Source organism: Helicoverpa zea, chromosome 1 (assembly GCF_022581195.2).
Source record: "Helicoverpa zea isolate HzStark_Cry1AcR chromosome 1, ilHelZeax1.1, whole genome shotgun sequence".
Lineage (NCBI taxonomy): Eukaryota > Metazoa > Arthropoda > Insecta > Lepidoptera > Noctuidae > Helicoverpa > Helicoverpa zea.
Window position 1 is genome coordinate 2838227 of NC_061452.1, and position 26956 is coordinate 2865182.

Genomic DNA, 26956 nt, shown 5'->3' on the forward strand with positions numbered 1-26956 from the left:
AATTCAAATTAATAAGAAATAAAGGGGAGTGCCGAAGGCGATTTAATTTGTAGATGTTTGATTATCAAATATTTTGGACGTAAGTATTTTGCATTATTTTAAAATGTGATCGATATTCAGACTGTTACTTATTACTAGTCCTATGTTATTAATCTGAATGGTTCGCTTTAGTTAGATTGGTCTTTTTAAACTATATAAAATCTAGTGTAAATTACCATGTCAAAACAATCATCTTGACGGACGGAGATTTTAATGTAAATAAATGAGTAAAAGATCGTGTCTTTTAGTTGCATCTGTGGCTTTTTGCGACGCGACATGGTACCTAAGTAAACAGTCAAGACGTCAGTATCTGATAAACGTTTTTAGTAGCCAGTAGCAGTCTAGACAGGTATAAAGTACTGTCTACCTCGTTAAAACTAGAGCCTAGAAATTTTTCCCAGTGTTAAATAAATTTCAGTAATTTTGACCTACTTACCTACAATTTGAGTGTCTGTTTAAAAATTGTGTGATTTGTTGTTGTCGTTTGCAGATGTTCCGGAATTCAAGAAGGACCTTAATTATATGAAAGAGCTCTGATAACTTTCATAAGAAATTAGGTAGTTATGTCCAGGTAAGTCCTAGCTAGGCTATACTTTGATAACTACCTACCTACCAAGTATTTTGATGTGATTAATATTTTTATATGTATTTACTTTCAGGTATAACATTTGGTTTCGTAAAACAAACCCTTTGATAACTTTAACTTTAAACGCTTATTTAACGATGTTATATTCAGAGTTTATTTATTTTACAGTTGAATGTCCGAATCCATTCTTCAAATCTATGCGACGACGAGAGACCAGTACGCTAATGGTTCGACAAGATTACAATAGATGGCGTTAGTAGTAGCTTTCAAACTTCTGAAAGTCCGGTTGTCATGGTTCATATGTACTACCCAAAGGGCTGCAAAAAAGGTAAGTATGTTGCGAAAAATATAAACAAAGTAGTGAATTGTGAAATTCTTTGTAGTTATACGTTTTAATTAAAGTAGGTATAGCTACTCTATCTACCTTTACAAGTTATTTCAGATAAGGATAAATAAAGTTTCAGATAAGGGTTATTTACATATATACCTACGTACTTCTGTAAATAAATTCAAACTTAGCTGTGTGTTAAGGGTGATACTTATTTGTGCTTGATCATGAAAATAAAGCATACATTCGGATACCTAAACCTTTCTAACACTCTTCAAAGACATCTTTAGGCGGATATTGTACAGGACTTACAAAAAATTAAAAGCTCCACAACTTAAATAAAACTACAGCTCCTCAGTCTTCTATATATATTGTTAATTTGGTCAGTACCTACTACCTACTATTAAATTATTTTATCTCAGTTCCAAAAAACACAGGACTTACTAGGTACTATATAAACTAAAACCGGATATTTTACTTTTTATGAAAATATTTAAAATTCGTATCAAACGAGTTCCTACGGTTCGCGCGCTGAAGTGATTAGTCCTTTTTCCTTAGAAGTCCGTAATCATCATTCCGTCCTCAATTAGGTGTAGTATATTATCTTAATTTAATGTATTACTCAATAAATGCATTATTTAATAGTCGCAAATAGTTATTATTGTTAAAGAATTGTTAATAAGTAAGGAAGTCTGAAGCTCTTTCACGTTGTTAATTAAGTCAGTCACTCGTAGAGGCTCCACAGCGCTACACGTTCGTCAAGGTTTTTTTTTAAACTTCCATAGTGCATCTTTGTTTTTTATTTCTCTCCTCTTTGGTGTTTTTATCAGTTTAGTGTATCAATTAATTGTTTGAGAACTCAGTGAAGATAATGTTATATTTTGTTTGAGATTATGTTTTGCAAATAAATATTGTGAAACAGTCGGCTTCCTTGGTTTCTTGCCGGTAAGTTTTGTAATAAGTTTTCAGTTACATTGTTTTGTATTAGAATTCTATTGTATATGAAATCTATTTTCTATTAACACATTTAAGATACGTAGAATGCACATAGAATATATTCTAATTTTCATACATCGCGTGATTTAAAAAGCGCATTTTTAAAAGTTAAAATTACCATACCGGCTTTGCTCTACAAGCTTAATACATTAGCGATTTTCGCAGTGACCAAAATTATTCATTAAAGTTGATCAGACCACAGTTTTTGTTAATAAACTAGCTCAAATATTAATGTGGATAATAATTAATTTACATTCTTGTTGTTAGTATTTTTATTATATTTTGTTTGTACTGAGCTTAGTACAAGAGTTCTATGTCCCGATGACTGCGTTGACTTAAACATTGTGATAAAATTGCACTTGGAGTAATTATTATACGTGCGTGACGTCTTATCTTACATAGATAAAGAAAGCCTAAAAACTGGGCCCTAAACAACTTTAAAAGACTCCCGTAAAGAACAACATTTTCGTTCATTCGAATAATCGCAGATTATAAAAGCACGTGCTGAGTTAACTTAATATAAATCTCTATCTGCTTCTACGTTATTATAAGGTTCATATACATTAAATGTAGGTATTGTAAGCATTTTCCCTTTATTTTAATCCAAATAAGATACCAGAAAAGCTGTAATTTCAATTCATCTTGTACGGGTCCATATTAAAGTGACGGCCTTCGGCTTGAACGTTTGGAACTCGTCCTAAAATATTGTGCAATACCAACTTCTCGAGCATGATGGTTATGTTCTACGAAAATGGAACTTTAATTGTAAAATTATGTCTCAAAAATTCGGTTATGTAATAGTTGGAAGTCGTTTGTTGTAGGTATTTGGACTTAAGACTTTTTGTATAACTATTAGAAAACTCGTTCCAAAATGCTTCTTTAAGTTCGATTTCAGTAGAGTGTAAGTCTTAATCTCGACGGTAATCTGTAAGTTATCGCTGTCTGTTTAGCCAGTTTCCAAGATTACAGTTCATTCCACCAGTGTGTAGATGTGGATCTAAAACCTATTTTACTGTCACAACCCTTTTACCAATAGCTAACGTCTTCCCTAGTTATGAATTCTTTAGCAACTAGTCTGAAAGAATTTTTCGGTGTCTCTCGAATTTTGTGTCCCTTAATTTGGAGCCAACGGAAACAAGAAATATAGGTACCTAATATAAGAAAAGCTCACCAACTGGCATTGACAAGTAGGTATGTTAGTTGACATTTTATTGGGCTTGCTTAATCCAATTTTCTATCCAAAACTGGTTGTGATGTTGTGGAATGCAATGCTAACGACCTACGGAAATTCTGTAAATGTAACGTAGTTTGGTCATAATTTATGAGGTCTCATGTTTGTGGGAAGGATGGCTATCATAAAATTATTTTTCATCATTGTGCTTTTAGACTCCCTAGTATTTCGTTTCGTTTAAGGAGTGAGGCAACTTAAGCTTTCTTAGTCAGCTTTTACTCTTATTCTTCTAACGTTTCTATAACAACGGTTTTCTCAGAACTGTCTCCTTTGCAAGACAGAGCGCGAAGGGCATCTTTCTGTAATACACGATAGTTACTTTTTATACCATCAGTTAAGGAAGGCTAAGAGCTTCTGTGTCGGAAGATGTAGATTTTTCCTAAAGATTCCTACATTGTATCCCAAATATGCATTACCATTTGTTTCGAGTTTTATCAAAATATCACATATCAATAAGGCTATAATAAAACCAGTCATAGATAATCAATAATTATAATTTATTACTCGTCAACGTTGACTTGTCGACTGTACAAGTAACTTAACACCAGCGCCGGTGGTTGAATTACCAGACGTGGAAAGCGGCCGCGATCTCCTCTACATTGAAATACTTGTATTATTTCCTGAATGTTAGCTTGTTTATTTATTTATATAAGTAATTTAGAATGTATTTGATGACAAGTTATTACATGAATTATGGGAATTCTACATGCCAAGTTTTGGTCTCCTAATGGTCCAACCGGAGGTCGGCTATCGTTAGGGCAATTTTGACTCTTAACACATCCGTGTGAAAAAGGGATATGTATGGCACTTGGTCCTTGGGACTTAAGAGTTCTGAGCCACTAGGTTCTTTTTGTCATAAGTGTTCTTCTACCTTAGGTGTTTTAGGCTGTATTTTGTGTTTCTTGATACAGTTTTGGCTTCACCTGTCTTCCATTCATAAGAAATTGCTAACGATTAACTAATGGTATTTTAATGCCTGCATTGTTTTCCATATTGCATCAATATGTTACATCATTTGCTAATGTAATTGGTAGTCATTTATAAATGGTACTTCTTCCAAAAAGTTCAGTGACTTTTTCATTGCACTATCGACGTGTGAGGGTGTGTTTTTCAATTCCAATACTTGTATGTCTTCTTCTATTAGTCATACAGGTTTTGGTATACTTAAAATATACTGTTGTGGGTCTATACAATTCCAATGCTTCTTGAAATGGTTTGATGCTAAAAAAACTGACACCACGCACATAATTGAAGTTTGCAAAAAGTAAAGCTCAATTTTTTGTATCATTGGACACGGTTACGTTTCAGATTTAAACAGAATTGGCCAACAAGTTAATTAGCTCGTAATATTGTATTACAACTAGCATATGACAATAATTTTGAATGCAAATTATTCATTAAAATTTCGATACTAGGCTATTCAGGTAATATGATCAACGTTAGTTGTTGGCGTAATTATATTAATAAGGTAACTTAACTCCCCCAATTAGTCCAATCTTCTCAGTCTAAGATGCTTGACAAATAGATAGATTCAATTGATCGATATAATACGAAAGGCAAAGAAAGTGTGACAGATGATACCCACATAGGAATGCCTGGTGTGAAGTATTAGTTTACGGCAGTAATATTTCTCATAATATAAGCTTACTGAGTACTTATTCAGACGCAACGGTATGCTCCAATAGTTCTTGTCGTCGTGTAACAATAATGTATGGCTCTGTAATTAAATTGGCGTTTTAAGTTTTTAACATTATCTTCATCATGAACTCATAACATGTTCTTAAAAAGTACTGGCTTTAGTGCTAGGTTTAGATCATTGAATTTGTTTGGGGTGATGGTTAAAACCAAGGATGGCTTTTTTAAGACCACGTTTTGTAAGACGGTATAACCATTTTACGGCAAAGCTAGCATAAACAAAGTGTGATACAAAAAAATCTTCACGGAAGTGCGCAAGATTGTATGATACGAATTTCATTTACTAAATTCATATCGATTTAGTGCTACCTGAACTGATAAAGCGTGCTAAGGTTTTTTATCTCGATTTCTTAACTTAAATTTCTACAGTATTGGGTTCAAACTAGTTTGGTAATCGATTGGTAATTTTAACAAATAAAAAATGCTAGAACTAGTTTCGTCTTAAAATGATACCTAGGCTTGGCCTTGCACACTAACTGGGTTATTGTCCCCTTATTTTTATACATAGAGGTAAAAGAATTTGAAGCATGAATGTGTAGATAAATGAAGATCTACATAATAAGCTATGATATGATCCATGATCAAGCGATTCCTGTCAATCGTTGAACGGTGAGTCACATTTGAAGGACCGTCAATTCAGACCTGGTTGATGAGTCCCTGGCTTACCTCGAGGCGACTGACCCCCCCAAGCGATTCGGTTTTGTTTCATCATTGGCATATCTCGTTAAGTAAACCAAATGTTGCTTCAAGCTTCGAATCAATTCTTTTAATGCTCAAAGACATATCATTACCCAATTTAAATGACTTACCTGCAAATATTCAAAGTCCGTTATAGACCATAACTTAAGTCCATAATTTGACCAAAAACTAATAGCAGACTTGTTTAATAATAGCAAAAAAGTGTTCACAATATAAAATCAATTCTTTGAAGCCGAGTCTATTATGTCAGTTTGGGCTATCAAACGGTAACAATTTGTATCAATTGGGTTGAATGTAACTACTGGACAGGATATGGTTATTTCCTTTATAAACGGCTAGATGCAACATTCACACTTGAAATATAAATGGTAGGCTATTTTGAAATCGGTAGGTAATCTAGATTTTAAATCATTTGATTTTCTCGCCTTTCAGACTGTCTTTTGAAGATTTATTTAACGACGCTTCCACAAGGAGCGATCCTATGGCTAATGTGTATTTTTTACAAATTTTAATATTTTCTTATAAATAGGCTTAAAATGCCTTCTACATTATATCACTTTCATAGTAAATAATAATATTTATTATGTATAACAACCTAGTAATTATAATTTCATCTCATGACCCTCAATACCACAGTGTTTGATATAAATCCATGCTTGATGTCGGTTTGAAATGTCGGTCAAACATCGCTAACGTCTTTCAAAGTCACCGGCTTTAATATCTTCTAAAGGGCTACTGTTTAGGACAGTGCTTGTTCTCTTTTAGACCCGTAAACCCATTTTTTTGCCGTGGGTTTCGCAATAAGTTCCAAGTTCTTAGACAATCAAATTCAAACGTATTTGATTAAGTTTTTATTCATTGTCAAAATTGACCAATTTGTTTTCTGTACCCAATATTATGTTAGGTTTATTTTTGTGCTGGCAGAATTCAGGGAATTATTAAAAATACATATAAAAATCATTACTCTTCTGTACATTCAAGACACACCATTGATATTGTAAGTTTGTTTTATAATTAATTTATTTTGTTTCAGTGCAAATGACGTAACACAGACTCACAAAAATGAAGGACACAGAATTAAAGTTGCCTACGCGCAATGTATTAACCGGCGCTGTTGTGAACTGGGAAGATGATGAGCTGGGCTTCGGAGACAGTCCGAATAACCTGACATTGGCATGGAAGGACCTATCCGTTTATAGGAAGAAGAAAACACAAACCAGTATTTGGAGATCGCCTGTTTATGAAGAAATTAGGGTCTTACATGGAGGTATGTATTGAAAAATGTTTGTATTAGAAATGCGTTGCGTAATCTGAATGGTTTAAGAAAATACAGATGTATTTTACCCAGGTACTCCTGCCCATCATGATATTTTCAGGATATTTTTTACGTATTTTCACTCGTTTCTACTATAATGTTACCTACTTAAATTCCAGACAGTGATTTTAGTAACAAAATATTTCATGAATATCTAAATGCGGATTTAAAAAAATATGTCGGTTGATGACCAATTAAAAACTTTCTGCCTAAATACTATCGGTAGCAAGTATCAGCAGATTATAATTGAATATTATAATCTTTTCATTTAATTTATTTATACTTACAAGTGTAATCCATGTTGTACACACACGGATTAAAATTGACACCTAGCAAATTAATTTCCCACGTTTTTTTTTTTGTTTATTTCAAATGCAATAGGTAATGTATCAGGCAGATCTTTGATCGATGATCTATGTTTAATTATACTATGCTAATTGTTATGTCTATGAACAGGTGGCTTAAAATGCTTATTTTAGATACAAATATAATAAATGAGGGCAATATAACAAATCCGTGATCATAATTAAGTATTTTGTAAAATGCCAAACAGGTGGCTAAAAGCTTATTTTTAATATATAATTAAATCTATAAAAAATATGATATTTTGAAGTTCAGCACCTGGAAACTATATTTAGGTTTAAATCATAACAATACATATTCAACAAGTTAATGGATTTAATCAATTAATATTTTCAGACAGAACTTATCTTTTTCCTCTGTGAATTAATTAATATTATGTTTAATAGCTCTCTTAACTTCTAACTTAAATACCTACCTAATGAATAATATCGAGATACAATACCTTCTTCTTCTTTCGTGTCGATGACATGTCTCATAGTGAGACTACACTTTGTCACCCCAATATGCAGCCACAGCGAGAGCACGGCCGGATGCACTCATGAGGTCCTGCCGCGAGCAAGTTTCAGGGCACAGTGGACATGCGATGAGGTGGGACATGGTCTGCATAGCAGCCCCGCACTCGCACCCAAGGTCCGCCCTGCCCGTGAAACCCCACCTGGACCGATTGTCTTTGCTTCGGCCGACCTGCGTTCGGAGTCTGTTTAAGGACTGCCAAACTCTTCTTGGGACATGGTGTCCAGGAGGGACACGAGGGAGTCTTTCCAAGAGCGGGACAAACGGAGTGGGCAGTGAACTCCTCGACCGCCAAAGTTCCCGTCTGGCTAGAGAGGCCTCACCATCGACAGGAGCATACAATACCTAAAAACTTAACTTAAAAGATATGCGCAAAATTAGCTACTACGAAGTTAAACCACAACTTCATAGTGTAGTAGGAGTACAGGCACAGATTACTACAATAGTTACTGTACCTAGATACCTACGTAACTGTCATTTGTACTTTCGTCTCTCTTGCATCTTAGTGGCCAATTTGCACTGCATATCAATGAATCGATAGTAGAAAAAGTAGAAGAAGATAGATAGATAGGCTTCGATTCATGGCGTTACATTGAGTTAAATTTCGGAAGACGCACAATCTAGGGGCCAATTTATTATTAGCCTCTCTTATATTTAACTAAAACCCGCACTTCATAAAACTAATAAGCCTGCGCGTTTTCCTAGATTCTCAACCAACTTTGCCGTAGCTCTTCTACTAAATAAAAGCGTCAAATAGATAGTTAACAATCATGGAATGGTATTTTATGATTTTCTTCATCATAATAAAGACTATCAATATTTAGATGACCACACACACACAAGTCTTGTCAATTAACGCTTTTATAAAAATAATTTGGAGGCATTAAGCTGCAGTGGTGTCATCAATCAAATTCCTTGTTATTTCATTAAAAGGTGTCATGATGAAGAATATATTAATACCGATTGAATTTAATTAGTTTACAAAATAATAGGAATTTGTGATTTATCTTCGAATAGACTAATGAATTGAGACAAGTCATAAATATCTATGTTTATGTCTTAGATCTGTGACTAACAAATCCTATGAGGAACTTAATTTACGCTCTTTTATCGTATTAAGTAAACTCTATCTGTTTTAATTTTTTTTTCTTTTAAATAATTAATAATTACATTAATTGGTTGGTCAGTACTTAAATATATGTAGGCACATTTAATTCATTTAATTCAGCAACGATAAAAATATGTGGCGATTAACACTCAAAATAGATGATACACTTATTTACCTATTTCTGAAACAAAATTTTTCCAGGTAACCTTTATAAAAATACAAATAATAACAAGAAATACATTAAACTCCTTTTTAAGTATTTTATAAATAATTCATTGTTCTAACAATAAATGGATAATGACATACAAAAGCTATACTTTTAATACCAAATTAAAAATATCACGCGACATATGTACAGTCAACTTCGGTCAAGTGGTAACAGTTTTATAGGAAAATCGTACTTATTACTATTGAGTTAAAGTGCATGACAGTCACCACTGATGTGCAGTCTACCGTACTTACTAACATTGCACAATTTTGATGTGTCATGGATGTTTTTACACGAATACCTTTAATATAAGTAACACAAATTTAATGTTTCCACGAAATAAATTAGTAATTTGTAATCAATAAACCGGTATTTAAATAAATTGTTACATAAGCAATTAAGTTGGGAGTAGTTCTCAAATATTTTTGGGCTTGTCGAATTTATTTATTTATATTTGTTATACATTATGTTTCTTGTATTGTAATCTATGTAAATGTTTATGAAAAAAAGATTGGTCATGAATTATTATTATGCTGCTAGGTGGCAGAAAAACGTACCCAAATGCCAATTCTCTTAAAATCTTTATAATGCCATTCCGCTCTTCCGTTGCTTGAAATAAAACATCAGGGCAATATTTTTTATTACTATGGACTATCATCATTAACCAAAGGGTCAATGCGACCTATATGTTTTGTTTATTTACGGCTGTAAACCTTTTACAACCCTTTTTTTCTTAGAATTGGTCATCACAGATTACGCGTCCATATAGTCATCTGTTAGAAATTTGAAATCATTTGGGCGACCCCAACATGATTGGGAAAAAATTAAATTATAAATTAAAAAAAACCCCCGACCCAAAAAAGTACGCAATAATTATGACAAAAGGTTAAAAACGCTAAACCCTATAAAAAGCAAAAAATAACTTTTAACACTACGTAAACTAAATTTTTTCGTGTCGGGGGACCGCTCTAATTCATTACTTTAGATACGTGTTTTTTTTTTAACGAATGTTGTAATTAGGTAGGTATCATTTGATTTATGTAAGTATTTATGAAGGTAAAAAGCGGTCCCCCGACACGTCAAAATTTAGTTTACGTAGTGTTAAAAGTTATTTTTTGCTTTTTATAGGGTTTAGCGTTTTTAACCTTTTGTCATAATTATTGCGTACTTTTTTGGGTCGGGGGTTTTTTTAAATTTATAATTTAATTTTATTTCATGCTTTTTAAAGGAGCTCCTTAATTTTTCCTTCTTTCATTTAATTTATTTTATCTTAAGCCCCATCTTATCGCTATATGCGATCTCGGCCAAAGGAAGCTGTTTAACAATCCTCATGACAAACTGGCTCTGGGAGAATTGCACAGATTGAGAAACATTTGGACATTCTAGATTTTCAGCAAAAATATAAATCGGTTTATCCGTTTCATTCCGGCATTTCAGGGTTTCATCCGCCACATCCCATTTCCAGCATCAGGTTCTCGTCAATCAGAAACATGAAGAGAACTTGTCAAGACAAATTCAACGAGCCCAAACTCGATGGGTTTACTAAAAGGCAGTTCAGGGTTACGTCTCCTACCTTCGTGCCCTAACAGCATACCAGCTCAGTGGTTCCAAAAGACATTAGTGTTTCAAATTTCAGATCCCACATATACTTGCAAGTAAACTGATCGTGTAACATTCCTATCACATCTAGCAAACGAGCTGATGACCTTGAAGACCTGAACCGATTTCCACCAAACATAGCTAAGAACACTCCCGACTGACATACCTTTTAAACAAAAAAAACCGCATTACAATCGGATCATCCGTTTGGGAGCTACATACACACACACACACACACACACACACACACACAGACATGTCAAACTTATAACACCCCGTCGTTTTTGCGTCGGGGGTTAAAAAGGCTCGGAGGATGATGATAGTCATCTGTTAGAAATTTGAAATCATTTGGGCGTTCCATGTATTCTGTTTGGTCTTATGAGTATTAATATAAGCCTTTCTTTTCAGTAAATGGAATCGTTTCGTCAGGAAACTTAGTCGCTTTAATGGGGTCTAGGTAAGTTGTGAACTTCAAGATCTAAGTAGTTTTATATTCAAACCAATATTATGTTCCAAAGTCAAAGCTGCAGCTCAAATCAGATTTTGCGTTGGCTGTCCTGATCAAATTAACCTACATTATGTGCCTCCTTGAAAGCAATTACCTTATTTCTTAAAGGTCTCCCGTCAAAATACCATCACCTAAAGCCAAAACTACTCATTAAACAAATTAAAAGAATTGATCCATTTCCAAAACTATCTTATTTCTCCCCATTTCTTCTTAAATTCAATAAGCAATTTCTCCCTAGTGGTGCCGGCAAGACCACACTCCTAGCCGCCATCAGCCGTCGCGACAAGAGTGCGATGACTGGTTACCTCATGCTGAACGGCAGAGTAGCTGGCGCTGACCTCATATCGAGGATATCTGGCTTCGTACCACAGGAAGACTTGGCTATCGAGGATCTGACAGTCGATGAGCATATGGAGTTTATGGTGAGTGAAATATGTGCTGGATGTTGTTAAATATAATTATAATGTTATAAGCTACTGTTAAACTCTCCAATTTCTTTAAGCTGTGCCCTATAGGGTCCATATTGTGTCTTGATTATAAAATGTACTACCTGTATAACATATGGAATGAAGTTATGGATATAAACTTCTACTGTGTAGTACCTCTGTACTATGTCCTTATGTCTTCTAAATGCGATATATCCTAGCTTATTGCTGATGTAAGTAATATTATAGGAAAGTATTTGTCAAAACGCTAGGCTAGACAAGGTGACAGTGACTGACAGAAAATGCTTGTTCTGTTTAGTGTTAACGGTTGTATAAATAAAATTTAACATCACACACAGACAAAGAAGTCAAATATTAATCATAATTACATGATATCCTTTGCAAATAGATAATGTATGCGGAAGATCCGTATGTACCTACTGTCGATGGTTTTTTAATATAAAGTTAATCATTTATTTATTTATGTTTACCCAGAAACATGTCCAATTGAAATGCTAATTACAACAAAGAAATAAACCGACATTCCATTTGATTACCTAATTTTCTAAATGTCACATTATTCTATGGAATTAGGAAAACGTGTTACGAACACCTGCATGCTTTAAATATTAGTTAATGTTTCATGTAGGTAATAAATACCTTGCACAAGTGACAAACTAAGATTTTGCCATCGTAAAGCAATCATCGTATGTTGAGGACAAATCATTAATCAATGTAATTTTGGTATTGAAATATTGTTGTTGTTACTTTTCTAAAGTACCCCGCTGGTACATAAGGTCATCACGATCTGACGCTATTGAAATACATATGGTCTAAAGAAACACTTACTGTCTTATTCCTTAGCTAAAGTGTAAATTCTATCTCTAATGAGCAATTCAAAAGATAGATATATTATTGAAATCCGCAGCAACTACTATCAACAGAAAAATAAACCTGCACTTTGATCACCTGGGTGTGAACATACTAGAAAATTACCAAATTAATTATTCATCGTCAAAGTATTATGTTTCGAACGTACTGACAGCGATCTTAGATTTTGATCTCGAGTTATTTACATCTTAATAATTTGATATTTGACATTTCACGATATAATCTTTAATCAAATCTAAATACCGGTCATAGGTTATGAGCATTAAACTCCCATGTAATGATTTAATATACCTACTATGAACAAGAACGTCTTAAATCTCGCTCTGGTGTAAAAACTTGACAACAGATTGAACAGACGTTGAAACTGCTTCGTTTAGAAGGCAAAATTTTTGATTAATTTTTCCTTAAATTAAATCTGTGTGTACTTTTTTTGTAAATTAATTAGAAGTTCAACCTAAGATCACACGTAGAAAGACGCAAGCAAAAGATAATCAAGCAATTAAAGAACAGGCTTAATTGACGATGACGGAAAAGGTATCCAAAAGATGCCCATAATTATTGACGTTGTAATTATACAAATTCTCAAACGTCACTCAGTGTCGGCGGCTCTTGAAGGTGCCATTACTGTCATTAACATGTTTTGTAGCGACAGAAATAATTTAGAAGTTAAGTGGCTTGAGTATTCGGACAAAGTACTCAGGACGGATTAGAGTTTTGACCTTACTGTATGGCCTTATTGATCTTTCTCCCATTATCTATAACATTACTCACGTATGGATGATCATTGATGAAGTAAATATTGAAAATGCTCATGAGAATTGTTCTAGAAAACAGAACAAAGTTGAAAAGCAGCTATATACCCATGCAGATGTCTTTCAATGTAATATTTATAAGGTAAACTTTTCCCACCTAGGCCCGAATGATGATGGACAAGCGATCAACAAAGGGAGTAAGAGCAAGACGTGTTCAGCAGCTACTAAGTGAATTAGGAGTCAACAACTGCACTAAAACTAAGCTCAAAGCTCTTTCTGGTGGAGAACGGAAAAGAGTTTCATTGGCTGTACAGGTAAGTGACCAAGAACAATTTGAAATTGAGAATTTACTTACTAGTGAAACGTAGTGTGAAGTCTACAAAATTAATTAAGACAAAATGTCAGACATAACTGTCGATACTGATCACACTTCAAGTTTTAATGAACATGACAATGACTTTTTATTGGTGGGTACAAGAAAAAAATCTAACACTGTTCAGATTTGTTGAAGCGTTATCAATATAGACATTATGAACTGTTTGACAGGTTTTCAGTCTCAACTTTAAATAATTCATCAAGGATTTTTTATTACCTGAAGGTGTAACTTGGAAGCGAGTTGCCATGACTGCACTTTTGCTACTTTTGAAAGCCATTTTATAAAAAATCATAGAAACTAGTAGTGCAACTGTAGCCTGTTTCATGCAGTTCGGTTCCAATTTGGACCTTAGTCTTGAGACTTCAAGAAAATTAACCAAGACCATCTTCCACAGCTACTAAACGACCCTCCAATATTATTCTGCGATGAGCCCACAACGGGCCTCGACAGTTGGGCAGCCGCAGCAGTAGTAGGTCGCCTTAGGAAGTTAGCTATAGGAGGAAAGCTGGTAGTCTGTTCGGTGCACCAACCGGCTTCTGGAGTCTTCGAGCTGTTCCATCAAGTTGTGTTGCTGGCTAATGGGAGGATCGCCTTTCATGGAACTATTGAACAGGCTGACACGTTCTTTGCTTCGTAAGTACTTTTATCTTTTGTTTTTTAATTTGTTGGTTATTTTCTGGGTGCTATAGAGGTAGTTTTTAATTGAGTTAAGAATTTGAAAATCATAAATTTTAATATATTATTTCCAAATTATTATGAGATTAAGAAGACAAATTGCAAACTCGACTAACATGAGGACTGTTTTAACTTAACCACCGCAAACTTTGTTCTGCGTAATCAACTGTATTCTGAGCACAAGTACACGATGTGGCTTAGCTATGGTTTTTGCGCGACTCGTGCAATTTTCAGTGACCTATACTGCTTGTTAATTTAGTTCTAGATTCTTGATCTTAATTACTTTCAACACATGTCCTAGTCGGTGTCAATTTTTACAACTATCTGAAGGTGAACATTCGTTTACATGTTGCACCAAGCTGTCTACCTCCAATATCTTAATTGTAACTCGAGCTTTAATTAAATCCTATATACCAATAATAACATGTACATATATATTTTATTTACAAACTAGTTTCTTATTTAAATAATTATCTCAAAACAAATATAGCTCGGCCGTTAGATTTTATCTAGACCAGGAAAAACTTTGAATCTTAATACATAATTGTGTTAAATATCACCATAAAATGGTGTTATATAAATTATTAAATGATTCGAGAATTTTTGTTTTAAAATGTTGGATTTTTTCGTGGTAATAAAGATGATTGCTTCAGAACTATGAGTGACGAAATTGATCAAATTATCATAAACCTTAAAGTTATTTTGGTGCAAGCCCTTGAATATCAATGTAATGATCCGTGGTAGGGAAACAGAGTGGGGGTTTAATGATGATGTCTTGCAATGCCGACATAGATCATGCTTCTAAAGTTCCGCCTTCTGAGTGAATTAATAATTTTTTTTCTTTATCACTACAACTGTGAACTAAGGTATTAGAAAGAATTGGGATTGCATTGAAAACTTGAGTGAATACATTAAATTTTTTCGTTAGCATAGGACTCATAAAGATATGAGAAAGAATTGCGATTGGTTTAAAAAGCTTTATGTTGCTACGTAGATATTGAGTTTTGACAACACCTGTTATACCTACGGAGCTGCATGAACCGGCGAAGGAGAACATTGTAAGGAGATTGATATCAGATATACGAAGTAGGTACGAAGGCGTGGGAACATATTATGCAGATTAGGTTAATCATAGAAGCGATGAGTTTAATTAAGGTTGTCCTTCATGAATAACTTAATTTTAAAGTACCTAAATATCGATTTGGCCTTTTTGAGAATTAATTAACCAGCTGCTGTTGGTAAAGATGAACATATTCCTACCATTAGTAATTAAAATAATACTTATAGTTCCTTTATCCTAATTAATTCAGATGTTGATAATCACGCTTAATTAAATATCAACCACGTGTTTTTTTTCCAAAATGATCCTTTTACGACTCCGATAAGATCTACATATTAATAAATGCTATCGGTGTAATTTTAAACCGCTTTGAAACGATTCATAAAAATTGGACTTAATAAATTCGTCAGTATGAAATTCTGTAGATTTCCACTTCGGAATAAGATACAAAAGTTGTCACGAAGAAATATAAAAGCAAGCCCCCTGATTTAAAGTAAATGAAATAACTTTTGCGGTTGCTTTTTGCCTTTTTCTTTTGAATTCCGGGAGCATTTACATAAAACATGTTTTAGTTTTTTTTCGTCAGTACTTTATTACCGTAACAATAAACAGAATGCACATAAATAAACAAATATATTAATATTTATAATTTCTAGACATGCGGATAGAGTATAAGTTCAAGGACGGATTAAGCTTTTATTTGGATTTAAACTTGTAAATGTAGCGTTAATCCCAATTTATGTGACATGAACCACTCATTTGCAATTGCGGAATAGTGTTAGACGTTTTGGGATTTTCATATAATGCGATTTTTAACATTTTAAAAGTCCACAGTAAGCAAGTTACATAATTCGTAAAAAATATACAGGATTGTACATCAACGCTTCAGCCATTTTAAAATTTTGTTGAAGCAATTCTTAGGAAAGTTGAACAAAATTTTGTAAAGGTGGTCACTAGTCACTACCTCAAATAATATGATATAAAAAATAATTTACATAAAGCCTAGTATCTAATTAATAGTAATGTGTAGTAGTTTCTATAAATAAATCGCCTAATTTTATGTATAAGAAGAAAATGTCGACGCAAATGATCGCAGGTGGTAACATTAATGAATAAAAAAAACTACTTATTCCCTTATCAATAAACTAATCAAATATTAATTTCTATTTACGGATTGATCAGTGTCAAGGCTGAAAAAACAGCGTGTCATTATTTAGTGCTAATACATTCAGTATTTTTGATAAGACAGATTAATATACTCGGAGATATGCGAGAAAACCAGAATTGTCTTATCTATGAGAAATCTAATAATGTTACCTGGCAGACACTCTGTGATTTGATACTCACTTAATTAACATTCATTTGTGGTTATATATCTCATAGTACGAATTCATAATAAAGCATATTTTTCTTATCTGTAACTTACACGTGTTTTTGGACCAAAATTATGCTTTAGGACTTTAAAATTAAGACATATATGTGTTCTGAGTTTCTGATTAACATAGGAAGAAGACCGTCATATAATTGATTCGATATAATTTACATCAAGATCACACCGTGGTCCAGAAAGACTTGACCTTGCCACAAAAGCTTCTCATATTTTTGCCATATAACTTGCCAATTAAATTCCTCAGGATGTCTTCTTCCAACACTTTGCTCAATAGTGTATAGTGTAACATTAGCATTGCACCGCCATTTGCCATTATTTCTGCTAGCCATTTTACAAATTGCCATATTATTGTAAACGTCCTATAGGACATTATGGAACCATATCACAACATAACCATTTTTCCACAGCCTAAACTTCAAATGTCCCCTCGGTTTCAACGCAGCGGAGTACTACATATCCCTGCTCGGTATTCAAATTGACAAAGAAATGGAGAGCAGGGAGCGAATCAGGCGCATATGTGACGAATACTCAAGATCGGATATAGCAGCCGAGATCGATAGCAAAGTCGGCAATGTTAAGGATGAGAACGAGTATTTTAATGGCGAAACTGATGAGAAGGTACGTACTTACGTAGTTGGTACTAAGATAGATAGAGAGGAAGTATATAGCAGTACTTAGACTAACCTTATAATTATATTTTTTTGGTATTTGCTTAGAGTGTATAGTACAGGGCACCTTCATTTGCTCTTATTTCTGAAGGTTCTTTTTAAATCTGCTATCTATGTCTTCTAACAGACTTTTTCTATCTTTGGCTGCTCATTGAAGTTTTCTTACAATATCAATTTGCAAATTAAGCTGTTGTCATTTAAATGGGACCAGCAGAGGTAGACCGAACAAACAAGAATTTATTACCAGAAATAAGATACACATACATTAATCACAAGATAATAAACTTTGCCTATCTAAAGTTGAATCTATGATCGAAGATATATAAACTTTTTAATAATGTCAAATGGATTACTAGTCGTCAAAATTACCATTCGCCAATCGACGATCGTAATATTATTCATCAATTCCATTTTTGCGATACCACAAACAGTATAATGTGTTTGTTTAGACCAAATAATGCTAATACTGGAATAATTCCAATATTTATTAGTCTTTATCTAAAATATTCTCACGCCGATTAGAGAAATACGTCATACATTTTGATATTTATCTTCGATATGCTGAAAAATCCTCTTATGACTTCACCAGCATCTGCCCACAATTGACTCTGCTCTTAGATTTGTTATTTGAAATCTCTTAAAGCATGGCACAGATACCATGCTTTATACCATAATATGGGAGTACATAATAAATGTCTAATGGCATTATATGCCTAATGTTGCTGTGCCCTAACAGGGTCAACAATTGTCCATAGCTTTAAGCTAAATGTAACACCTGTAAAAACTTGTGTAAAGCAAATAGAGGATATGAAAAATACATAAAAATACAACAGCATTATGAAATACTCCCAATTTTCCATTCTTTATTAGATCAGATTGTTATGATCTTCCTTTTGTTACAGGATCAGTATTATGAGCGATATGTAACTCTGTAAGTATTGCTTATTATTTTAATAACTTTATTCCGATCTTATCTTTAACCTGTATATTTGCACCATTAGTTATTATGACTTGCATATTGAACATCCAGAGCTTAGTTAATAACTGTTCTAGTGTTTTTGTTAGCCAAATAACTATTATTAGTATTCAAAGATATACAGTTTTGATCTATCTAAAAAACAGGCCGAAAAGGAATCGTGCCCATATTTTGAACCCAGTCTCCAAAAAAGCTTCCGCAATTTTGGGATCTAAAAGGAAGGTTCTAGAAAAATATTCTACTGTCATTTGTCATGATTGACTATTTTTTGAAGAGCTGTTACAAATAAGACTTTGTTTTGCAGAGTCAAAGTGAATTATTTCGTACAATTCTATTGGCTGATGTGGAGGAATGTCCAAGCTCTAAAGCGTAACTACAGCATTTGGATCGCCGAGTTCTTTTTACTTATGGTGAGTTTCGAAAAAACCTTACATTATACAGTAGCTAACGTTACTTCTCTATTTTCATTTTAATAACTTAAATAAATGGTTGACATAAATCATTCTTAATAGGTCTGTAATTAAAGTTTCTTTGAAAAATGCCTTCATACAGGCATGTATTATTATTAAGTTATTGTTTTGCCAGATTTTGATCTTGGGCTTGCTTAATCCCAAATACTTAGCGAAAATATTTTCCTTCTTGCATTACTCTTAACTTTTACTTGAAAATGTTAGAAACACAGAAAGTGTTGTCTTCTATTTTCTCACAACCTCCATCTTTCTCTATAGTTCGTAGGACTGATAATCTCAGTCCCCTACCACGGCCACTTCGACGAACTGGACCAGCGCGACATACAGAACGTGGAAGGTTTGCTCTACCTGACCATCACGGAGACGATATTCCTCTTCATCTACGCTGTCTTCATCACGTTCCCTAGTGAGGTGCCGATATTGTTGAGAGAAACGGCCAGTGGACTGTATTCGCCATTACCTTATTATCTGTCGAAGATGATATTTTGGGTAAGTTGATTTTTACTGCTGTTTTATGAGTGTTCTAAGGTTAGGTTAAAAGGTTTTTGTGAAGGATGGCAACAAGCGGTATAATTTTGGTTTCTCATTGGTTTAGTGAAGTAGTGTCCTTTGAAGATGGGTAAAAATTACTAAACATCCCATTGAATTCGAATAGTTTCAAAAGCTTCTTATTTCATTAGAGAAAAGTAATATTTAAGGTCTTTATTTGAGGTCAGTACTGCTGACAATCTTCTTTTCTCTTATAAAAAATAATGGACAGATGCTGATAACATCACTATTATGAGATATTTAAGACCCTTAATGCATAGGAAATCAATACCTCTGATTCTGAGAATATCGTTCAACAGTATCAAATAGACGATGCAACAGTGGGTGTCCAAATGTGTCAATTTCCTTCATTGCATACAGAAGTGATAAAATTACTTAAATATTAACATACGAAGCGCCAGAAAGTTTGATTACCATAGCAAGGCCCTTTAACTGTGACACGGATGGCCATGTGAAAACCAGTTTAGTAACATCGTTAAACTTCGTTTCGTGGTTTAGAAACATTTTAACTATTTTTCTTATCGTTTTAGTTTTGGGCCGGAATAACGGATTTCAATTAAAAACCGGGAGCTTGGATTTATAAACTTGTGCATCTGATGACTGATCAAATAGTTTCAAAATCTTGAGGTCGTGTTCAAACACAGCTGTAGATCTTTAATTAGCTTTTGATACTGATGATATGTTTACTTTTGAAGGGATTTTGATATTCATTTCCGTTCAAAGCTTAGAGGGACGGACAAAATTATATAAGAGTTAAAAATAGTTATGAGAGTACATAATAAGACGTATGCATGAGAAAAGAAATGCTCCGCTGACTTCAAAATGGATTCGTTTCGTATACCCTTCTTATTCTTAGGCCTAAGTTCTGTTTTTTCCACTTCCAGATACCTCGAGCAGTAATAGAACCGACTCTCTTCACGACGCTCATATTCTTGATAGCGGGACTCCACGGCGGTTTCATGGGCTGGCTAGGATTCAACTTTGTCTGCATCTTATGCGCTAACTACGCGAATGCTTACGGTAAGTCCAGACACATTTCTTTCACATGTAAATAGTATTTTTGCTAAGCCTACTCAATAGTTAGACAAACCTGCCTTTAAAGCATTAGTACCTAATAAATTCTGCTCCCATTTTAGAACAGGTTTAAAACAAGCTATTTAATTACTGATTTCACGTTTAATGAACTCATCAAAATTCCAAATTACATTACGAACAACCACTTTACTGGTTTGTCCATCAAAATTCTAAATTCAAAATTACCACCACATTCCAATTTACTGGAATGAATTCGAATTTAAAATTGGCATTGCAATTCGATTTTCAAAATTTCAGGCTCGTTCCTATCAGCGACGTTCAACTCTATGGAAACTGCTGCACTCGTGTCGGTACCGTTCGAACTCGTTGGCACAATGTTCTCTGGCCTTTACTTGAACTTAGCTAGTGTTTCTCCATACTTATCATGGTTGCGATACATATCAGGCTTCTACTACGGCGTCGAAAGCATTTCTATACTTCAATGGGATTCTATTGAGACTATTGACTGTGTCGTCATTGACGGCATGCCTTGCATAAGAACAGGGCCAGAAGTATTGAGAAGATTCGGGTACGACGAAGATCATTTTTGGCGAAACTGTCTATGTTTATTCAGCATGTACTGCATAGGACATTTCATAGCCTTCCTTATGGTAATCAGAAGGAGTAGGGGCACACCTGTGTATTAGAAAAGAGTTCAATTGTATATAGTGCGTAACCATAGTATCTATTAGTGCTATTGCTTAAAAATATGCCCGTGCCATAAAGGTTGACAGGGTAACAGTTAAATATTGTTTTAAGTATGAATAAGTCGCCTTATTTTATTGGTAAAGAGGTTTTGAGATAATAAAAATAGTCTTAATACTCAGCGTGAGCAATACAAAGTTTTAATTGGCATGAATTTATAAGATCTTATGAATTGGCTCAATAAATTTTACGAAGTTTTTATGTGTAGTTTGTATTATTTTCCATATCCCTGAATCCCTTATCCTTAACACCTGCAAGTTTCTGCACATTACTTACTAATATTTCGATGTTTTTTGTACATAAAGCACAGACTTCAAAACCAGTAACGTTCTTCCTTTATAAAACTGCATTGTTAGAAAAAGGTTGTAAATAACGTTTTGACCTTTTCATGTGTTCACTTAATGATCTAACACGGCTTTGAAAATCGCATTATGTATCTACATATATCTATGAAATAAAAATATCGTTAATTTAAAATTAGACCATCAATTTTTCCACATTTTTTTTCCGTATTTGTTATTTGCAAAATAAAAAAATGAATCCGGGTCAGCCACACAATTCTATAAATTGACGAAAATTCTGAATATTATCTTAATTTCATGCAAGCAGTAACTAATTTCAAGTTTGTTGATATTTCTTTTTTTTTTAAAATTAATTATAATACAGCCACGAAGATAGTAGTAGGGGAGGCCTAGAAGGGATTTTGGGATTTACTCAAGCGCGGCAGATTAGTATATAGGGAGGTACCTATTACCCCATTTAACACCTCCACCAAATATAAGCCCTGTATATGTAGCCGCGTGTCTAGAATAAAGGATCAGATTAGTAAAAAAAAAAATATCATCTGACATTCTCCAGCGCGTCAGATTAAGATAGGGTAAGTTAGTTATATGCTAAAAAGTGTATATTCCACTAATCTGACAATTTGCGATTGACGATAAGAAGTAGGAAGGTTACAAACTTGTAAAAAAAAACTTCATCTTGACTTTCTCGAGCGCGGCTAATTTTTTTTTTATTTTGAAGGGAATAATTCAACGTTCACGAAAAATATATAATCTGACGATTCCCGTAAGCCGAAGTAAGGAAAATTAATCGATAAAGTTTAAAGCGTGCAGCTACGTGATGCCGGTATTCTCCTCCCAAGTTTCTATTCCTCTCTCTCTTTTTTCAATTCAATTCATTTGCAATAAGTGTTGGTACATTTTGGGTCTTAAATAATCTACACTAATGTTATAAAGCTGAAGAGTTTTTTTGTTTGAACTCGCTAATCTCAGGAAGTCATACATAGTATGCAGATATACTGTTTTTAACGAAGACGATTCATTTTATTGGCTACTTTCGTTAAATACGTGTTCCTTCCAGTTGCATTGCTTGTCTATCGTGATACCGAGAAATGCCATTTCGTATACTTCTTGTAATTTATGTCCTCTATAATTACTCTTTATAGTCTTCTTTTTATACAGTCGTGGTGGCCTAGTCATCCGGTGAGACTGGAAGCCGACCCCAACATAGTTGGGAAAAAGGCTAGGCAGATGATGATGAGCCTTATTTTTTATCTATATGTATTAAATTGAATAAAATTAGTTTTTGTAAGATTTACGCGTAGATTATTTCCGTCAAGCCATGTTATTATAGATTCAATTGTATTGTTTATGTCACATGTATATTTATCAATGTCATTATAATTCAATGTAATTATTATAGAAATGTATGTAATGTATGAGCAGATTGGTACACTCCGCCAATAGCAATTTCATACATATCATTGGATAGGCCTTTTTATCTAGAACAACCTTTATTATGACAACTTTGTTGAAATGTTTGTCCGTTCTGGGATATAGATCAAAAAGTGTGTAAAAGTTAAAACTAAATAATCTATTGATATCTCAAGTTTTAAAGGAATACCAAAGTGCTACAACGTGTATGTCTTGTAAGTACTAAGTACTTGCTTTGCAGACATTGGTGTCCAAGATAAACTTAGACAGTAAATACAAACTTAGAAAAGTTGCATTTGTACTTGCCTGACCTGGAATCGAATCCACATACTTGAGAGGTTGGTTCTTTACTCACTAGGCCACCACGACTTAGATAATGATTATAACAAAATTAAAAAACAACGACATTGGTGTTAATTTTTCAACGAAAATTAGGTTACAGTATTGATTATTATTAGTTTTAAAAACTTTCCATTGTCAGATTAAGCGAGTCTCTCCAGATAATCGTCAGATTATGAGATGATTACGTTAAGGGTACATAAATGAACCATATATATCTTAAACTGACGCGCTCGAGTATTTCAAAATGGCGATTTTTTTTTGCAATTTTAAATAATGACCACGAGTTTAGGTCACGTCTAAATCGTCAGATTATTGCATAAGAGACTTCGTTTTAGTTCACTTAACACCCCTTTTGAAAATCTGTCGCGCTCGATAAAATTATTTTTTTTCCCATTTTTAACCCTTACCTACGACCACCCCCACCATGGAAACAGTCAGATTAATATACGTATGTTTAAAAAATGACGTACGACGTGCATGCTATTAATATCTGACGCGCTCGAGTATGTCCATGCAACTGTTTTTTTTTACATTTTTGAAAGTTTATAGCCGCTCCACCCACCGATGAAAGTGTGTGTATGTCAGGACATTTTTTTCTTCTTATCATCTAAGCTTCGCAATCTAATAGGTCTCATTGACGCTCGAGTCACTCCCGGTTTAGCACTCTTGCCTCCCCTACTATAGGCAGGTTATTTAATTTAGGGGAAAGGGGGGTAGCCCCGGCCGGTGGGTAGCCTCGGCCATAGTAAATATTAGTATTTCGCGCGGCGTGATTTTGAAGTTCGTGTGATCTCCATGTGCGTTTAAGAGTAATTCGTCAAATGCAAACAGTTGAAGTCGATTGACCGCTGCGTTCGGGCGTGATAGAGTGAATTTCTTTTTCGTCGTCGACGGCCGCGTGACTTCCATTGTTTCGAAAACCGTTATTCATTGGATAAAGGTAAGTAATTATTTATTTGATTTTGTTTACATAATGGAATACTATTCTATTTTGCACTTTGAAGTTTATTTCAACGTATAATTAGCTGCTTTTTTTTTAATTTTTTTTTTTTCGAAGAAAGTCATGTCGGGTAACCCCGGCCATTAGTTTTGGGGGTATCCCCGGCCATATGTTAGTCTATATAGAGGTTAATATTTTAAGTCTTAATTTAAAAAAAAAATAATTTCAGTGTCACAATGCCGAAATTTAAAACTAGAACTACGAATCGCGGAGACTGGAGTGAAGAAAACATGAAAAAAAGCCATTCAAGCGGTGCTTGAGAAAAAATGTTCTGAGAGAGCTGCCGCAGATCAGTATGACGTTCCACGAACTTCTCTGCAGGATCGGGTCAGGATTGGATTTAGATTGGGCTCACGAGGCATGTGTAGATATAAATCCATCGGATTTGTACTATAACTACGATGCGTGTCTCGCCAAAAATCGATTTGGCCACTAATTACGTAGGTGGCCGAAGCTACCCGCCACTTTTAAAAGATATCAAAATTTGACCACTATTTGAAGTGGGTTTAAAACGTATTGGATATTATTTTTGTTCAAATTTTCAATATTCTAATACGAATAAATATTGTGTTGATTATTTTTTCGTAGTTTTCGTTGTATTTCCCTTGATAATTTAATCACAATAACAAAAAAACAAAATTGGCCGGGGCTATCCCCCTTTCCCCTATATTTCTCGATCTTTCCCCTGCATATTATAATTCCCCTAATTTATGATATACTAGCTTCCGCCAGCGGCTTCGCCCGCGTGTTGTGTTGATAAAAAGTAGCCTATGTGTTAATCCAGGGTATCACCTATCTACATACCAAATTCCAATAAAATCGGTCCAGCCGTTTTTGCGTGATTGAATAACAAACATACATCCATACATTCTCACAAACTTTCACATTTATAATATAAGTAGGATCTAGCTGACTTAGTCCAGTATTGTTCCAAACTTCTGTTGTTAATAGTTAATTTAACATCAGCACTTCTTATAACCTTAACTTTTTGTTAGTCGCTTGCATATTTCTAAACTTTAATTTGTTCTCCTGCACAAAAAATAGCGACATCATTACAATATTATTTGGTAAGTTATTAGGTCTTTGGACACTTTAATAATAGCTTAACTTAATTGGAAAATTAACTGCGACATTCAAAAGAATAAATATCGACTACAGCAAAGTTATTTGAAATAGAAGACGGAAGAATTGTCTCTGAGACTTCATAATAAGCCTTTGTCTCCAGACGAACATACTGAAAAACTGTTATAACTTCCAAAATGATTTGAAAGAATATTTCTATTATTTTTCCATTCAAAAACATTCTATTTACTTCGCCAAATCCCGTAGTCTTTAAACCCATATCAAAGGAGGAATATCACACAAACCTTTACATTCCAGGCTCATTCCTCTCAGCAACATTCGACAAGATGGAGACAGCTGCACTCATATCAGTTCCATACGACTTAATAGGGCTTATGTTTTCTGGGATATACCTGAACCTAGCCACTGCTCCTCCCTACTTCTCCTGGCTTCGATACATATCAGGGTTTTACTACGGTACTGAATGCATATCAGTTTTGCAATGGACCTTAGTAGATACGATCAATTGTGTGAATGCAGAAGGCTTGCCCTGCATCAGGACTGGGGCAGGAGTCTTGACTAGGTTCGGGTATGAAGAGAAGAATTTCTGGAGAAACTGTGCTTGTTTGGTCACTTTGTATTGTGTGGGGAATATTATAGCGTTCGCTATGGTTGTTAAGAGGAGTCGGGGTACACCTGTGTATTGATAGTTTATGAGGGTTTAAGTTCAGCTAATAAAATGTATGGTTGCTCTGTATTGTTGCCTGTTGATATACAACTAAGACTGTTTGTATGGTGGCTAAATGTCTCTCTGAATGGTCTATTTGCAGTATATTAATACGGCCTACATAATTACAGACACTTTAAGATCGTGGAAGGATTGTCGTTAGATATAACATATTCTCATTTATTTAGCGACATAATGATCCTTCATTTGAATATGAAAACAGACCTAGAAAAAAAAACTTTGTCACCAAATAACTTTAATGATTATGTATTCGTAGATTTTTAAAATATTAATATTTAAAAATAACTTCAGCCGCTCAACTAGTGTTACTCCCCATTAGCATTAGAGTACCTTGAACAAAGAAGAGGTCAGTCACCACAGTTCGTTGCGCAATCCTTACGGACAACATCAACCTTTTTGTTAACGATCTTTTTTTAAGTGGCCTTATTAAAGAGGTTCCTTTATACCTGACCATAGATAATGGCTGCTATAGTCACACGGGCCACACTATTCTTTTCATTATTGACTGATTAATGGAGATAAAAGTGGTTGACAAACTATTCGTATGAGGATGAATAGAATACTCTCTGTCGCACAGTTTACCTACTTGAGCGAAAGAGAGCTTTTAGAAGCTGAAAATTACAAGAGGCCTTTCACGCGACACTCAGTAGGTGGCTATTGTTCACAACTTCTATTCTCGCTGTTATCATGTAGGTGTAAATCGGCCCTAAGATATTTATGATAGCCATAGAGAATAATAACATCAATCACGGCATGCCACCCAAGTGCCGAAATGATTGGTTATGGTATTACCGTGTAAGATAAGCCATTTAAATCACTCATCGCCAATTATTAAGCTCGGCGTGAAATTGCCGCGTGAGCTTTCGTTACGTTTCAAAATTATACAGTAT

At 34.2% G+C, this 26956-nt stretch overlaps 1 protein-coding gene across 3 annotated transcripts; it reads left to right on the forward strand.

Moving 5' to 3' along the window:
• Window positions 1–411: 411 nt before the first annotated feature.
• Window positions 412–26956, forward strand: LOC124634012 (protein scarlet-like). Of its 3 annotated transcripts, XM_047169427.1 has the most exons (13): window positions 412–610; window positions 794–953; window positions 6608–6841; window positions 11089–11137; window positions 11427–11610; window positions 13418–13570; window positions 14027–14265; window positions 17165–17375; window positions 18328–18356; window positions 18706–18811; window positions 19130–19360; window positions 20305–20440; window positions 20753–21400. In XM_047169427.1, exons 3-13 carry the CDS (start codon window positions 6637–6639, stop codon window positions 21139–21141), a joined length of 1932 nt encoding a protein of 643 aa, XP_047025383.1. In that variant the 5' UTR covers window positions 412–610; window positions 794–953; window positions 6608–6636; the 3' UTR covers window positions 21142–21400. The 3 variants fall into 3 exon arrangements, with proteins under 3 accessions (XP_047025383.1, XP_047025375.1, XP_047025366.1); XM_047169419.1 differs by lacking the exons at window positions 412–610; window positions 794–953; window positions 20753–21400 and adding exons at window positions 1685–1898; window positions 25637–26956; XM_047169410.1 differs by lacking the exons at window positions 412–610; window positions 794–953 and adding an exon at window positions 1685–1898.

Excerpts from the sequence above, each read along its gene's own strand:
- LOC124634012 (XM_047169427.1), top strand. The coding sequence starts at position 6,637 with ATGAAGGACACAGAATTAAAGTTGCCTACGCGCAATGTATTAACCGGC. Across the intron at positions 17,376-18,327 it reads ATGGCGAAACTGATGAGAAG|GATCAGTATTATGAGCGATA; the intron begins GTACGTACTTAC and ends CTTTTGTTACAG. Across the intron at positions 19,361-20,304 it reads TGTCGAAGATGATATTTTGG|ATACCTCGAGCAGTAATAGA; the intron begins GTAAGTTGATTT and ends TTCCACTTCCAG.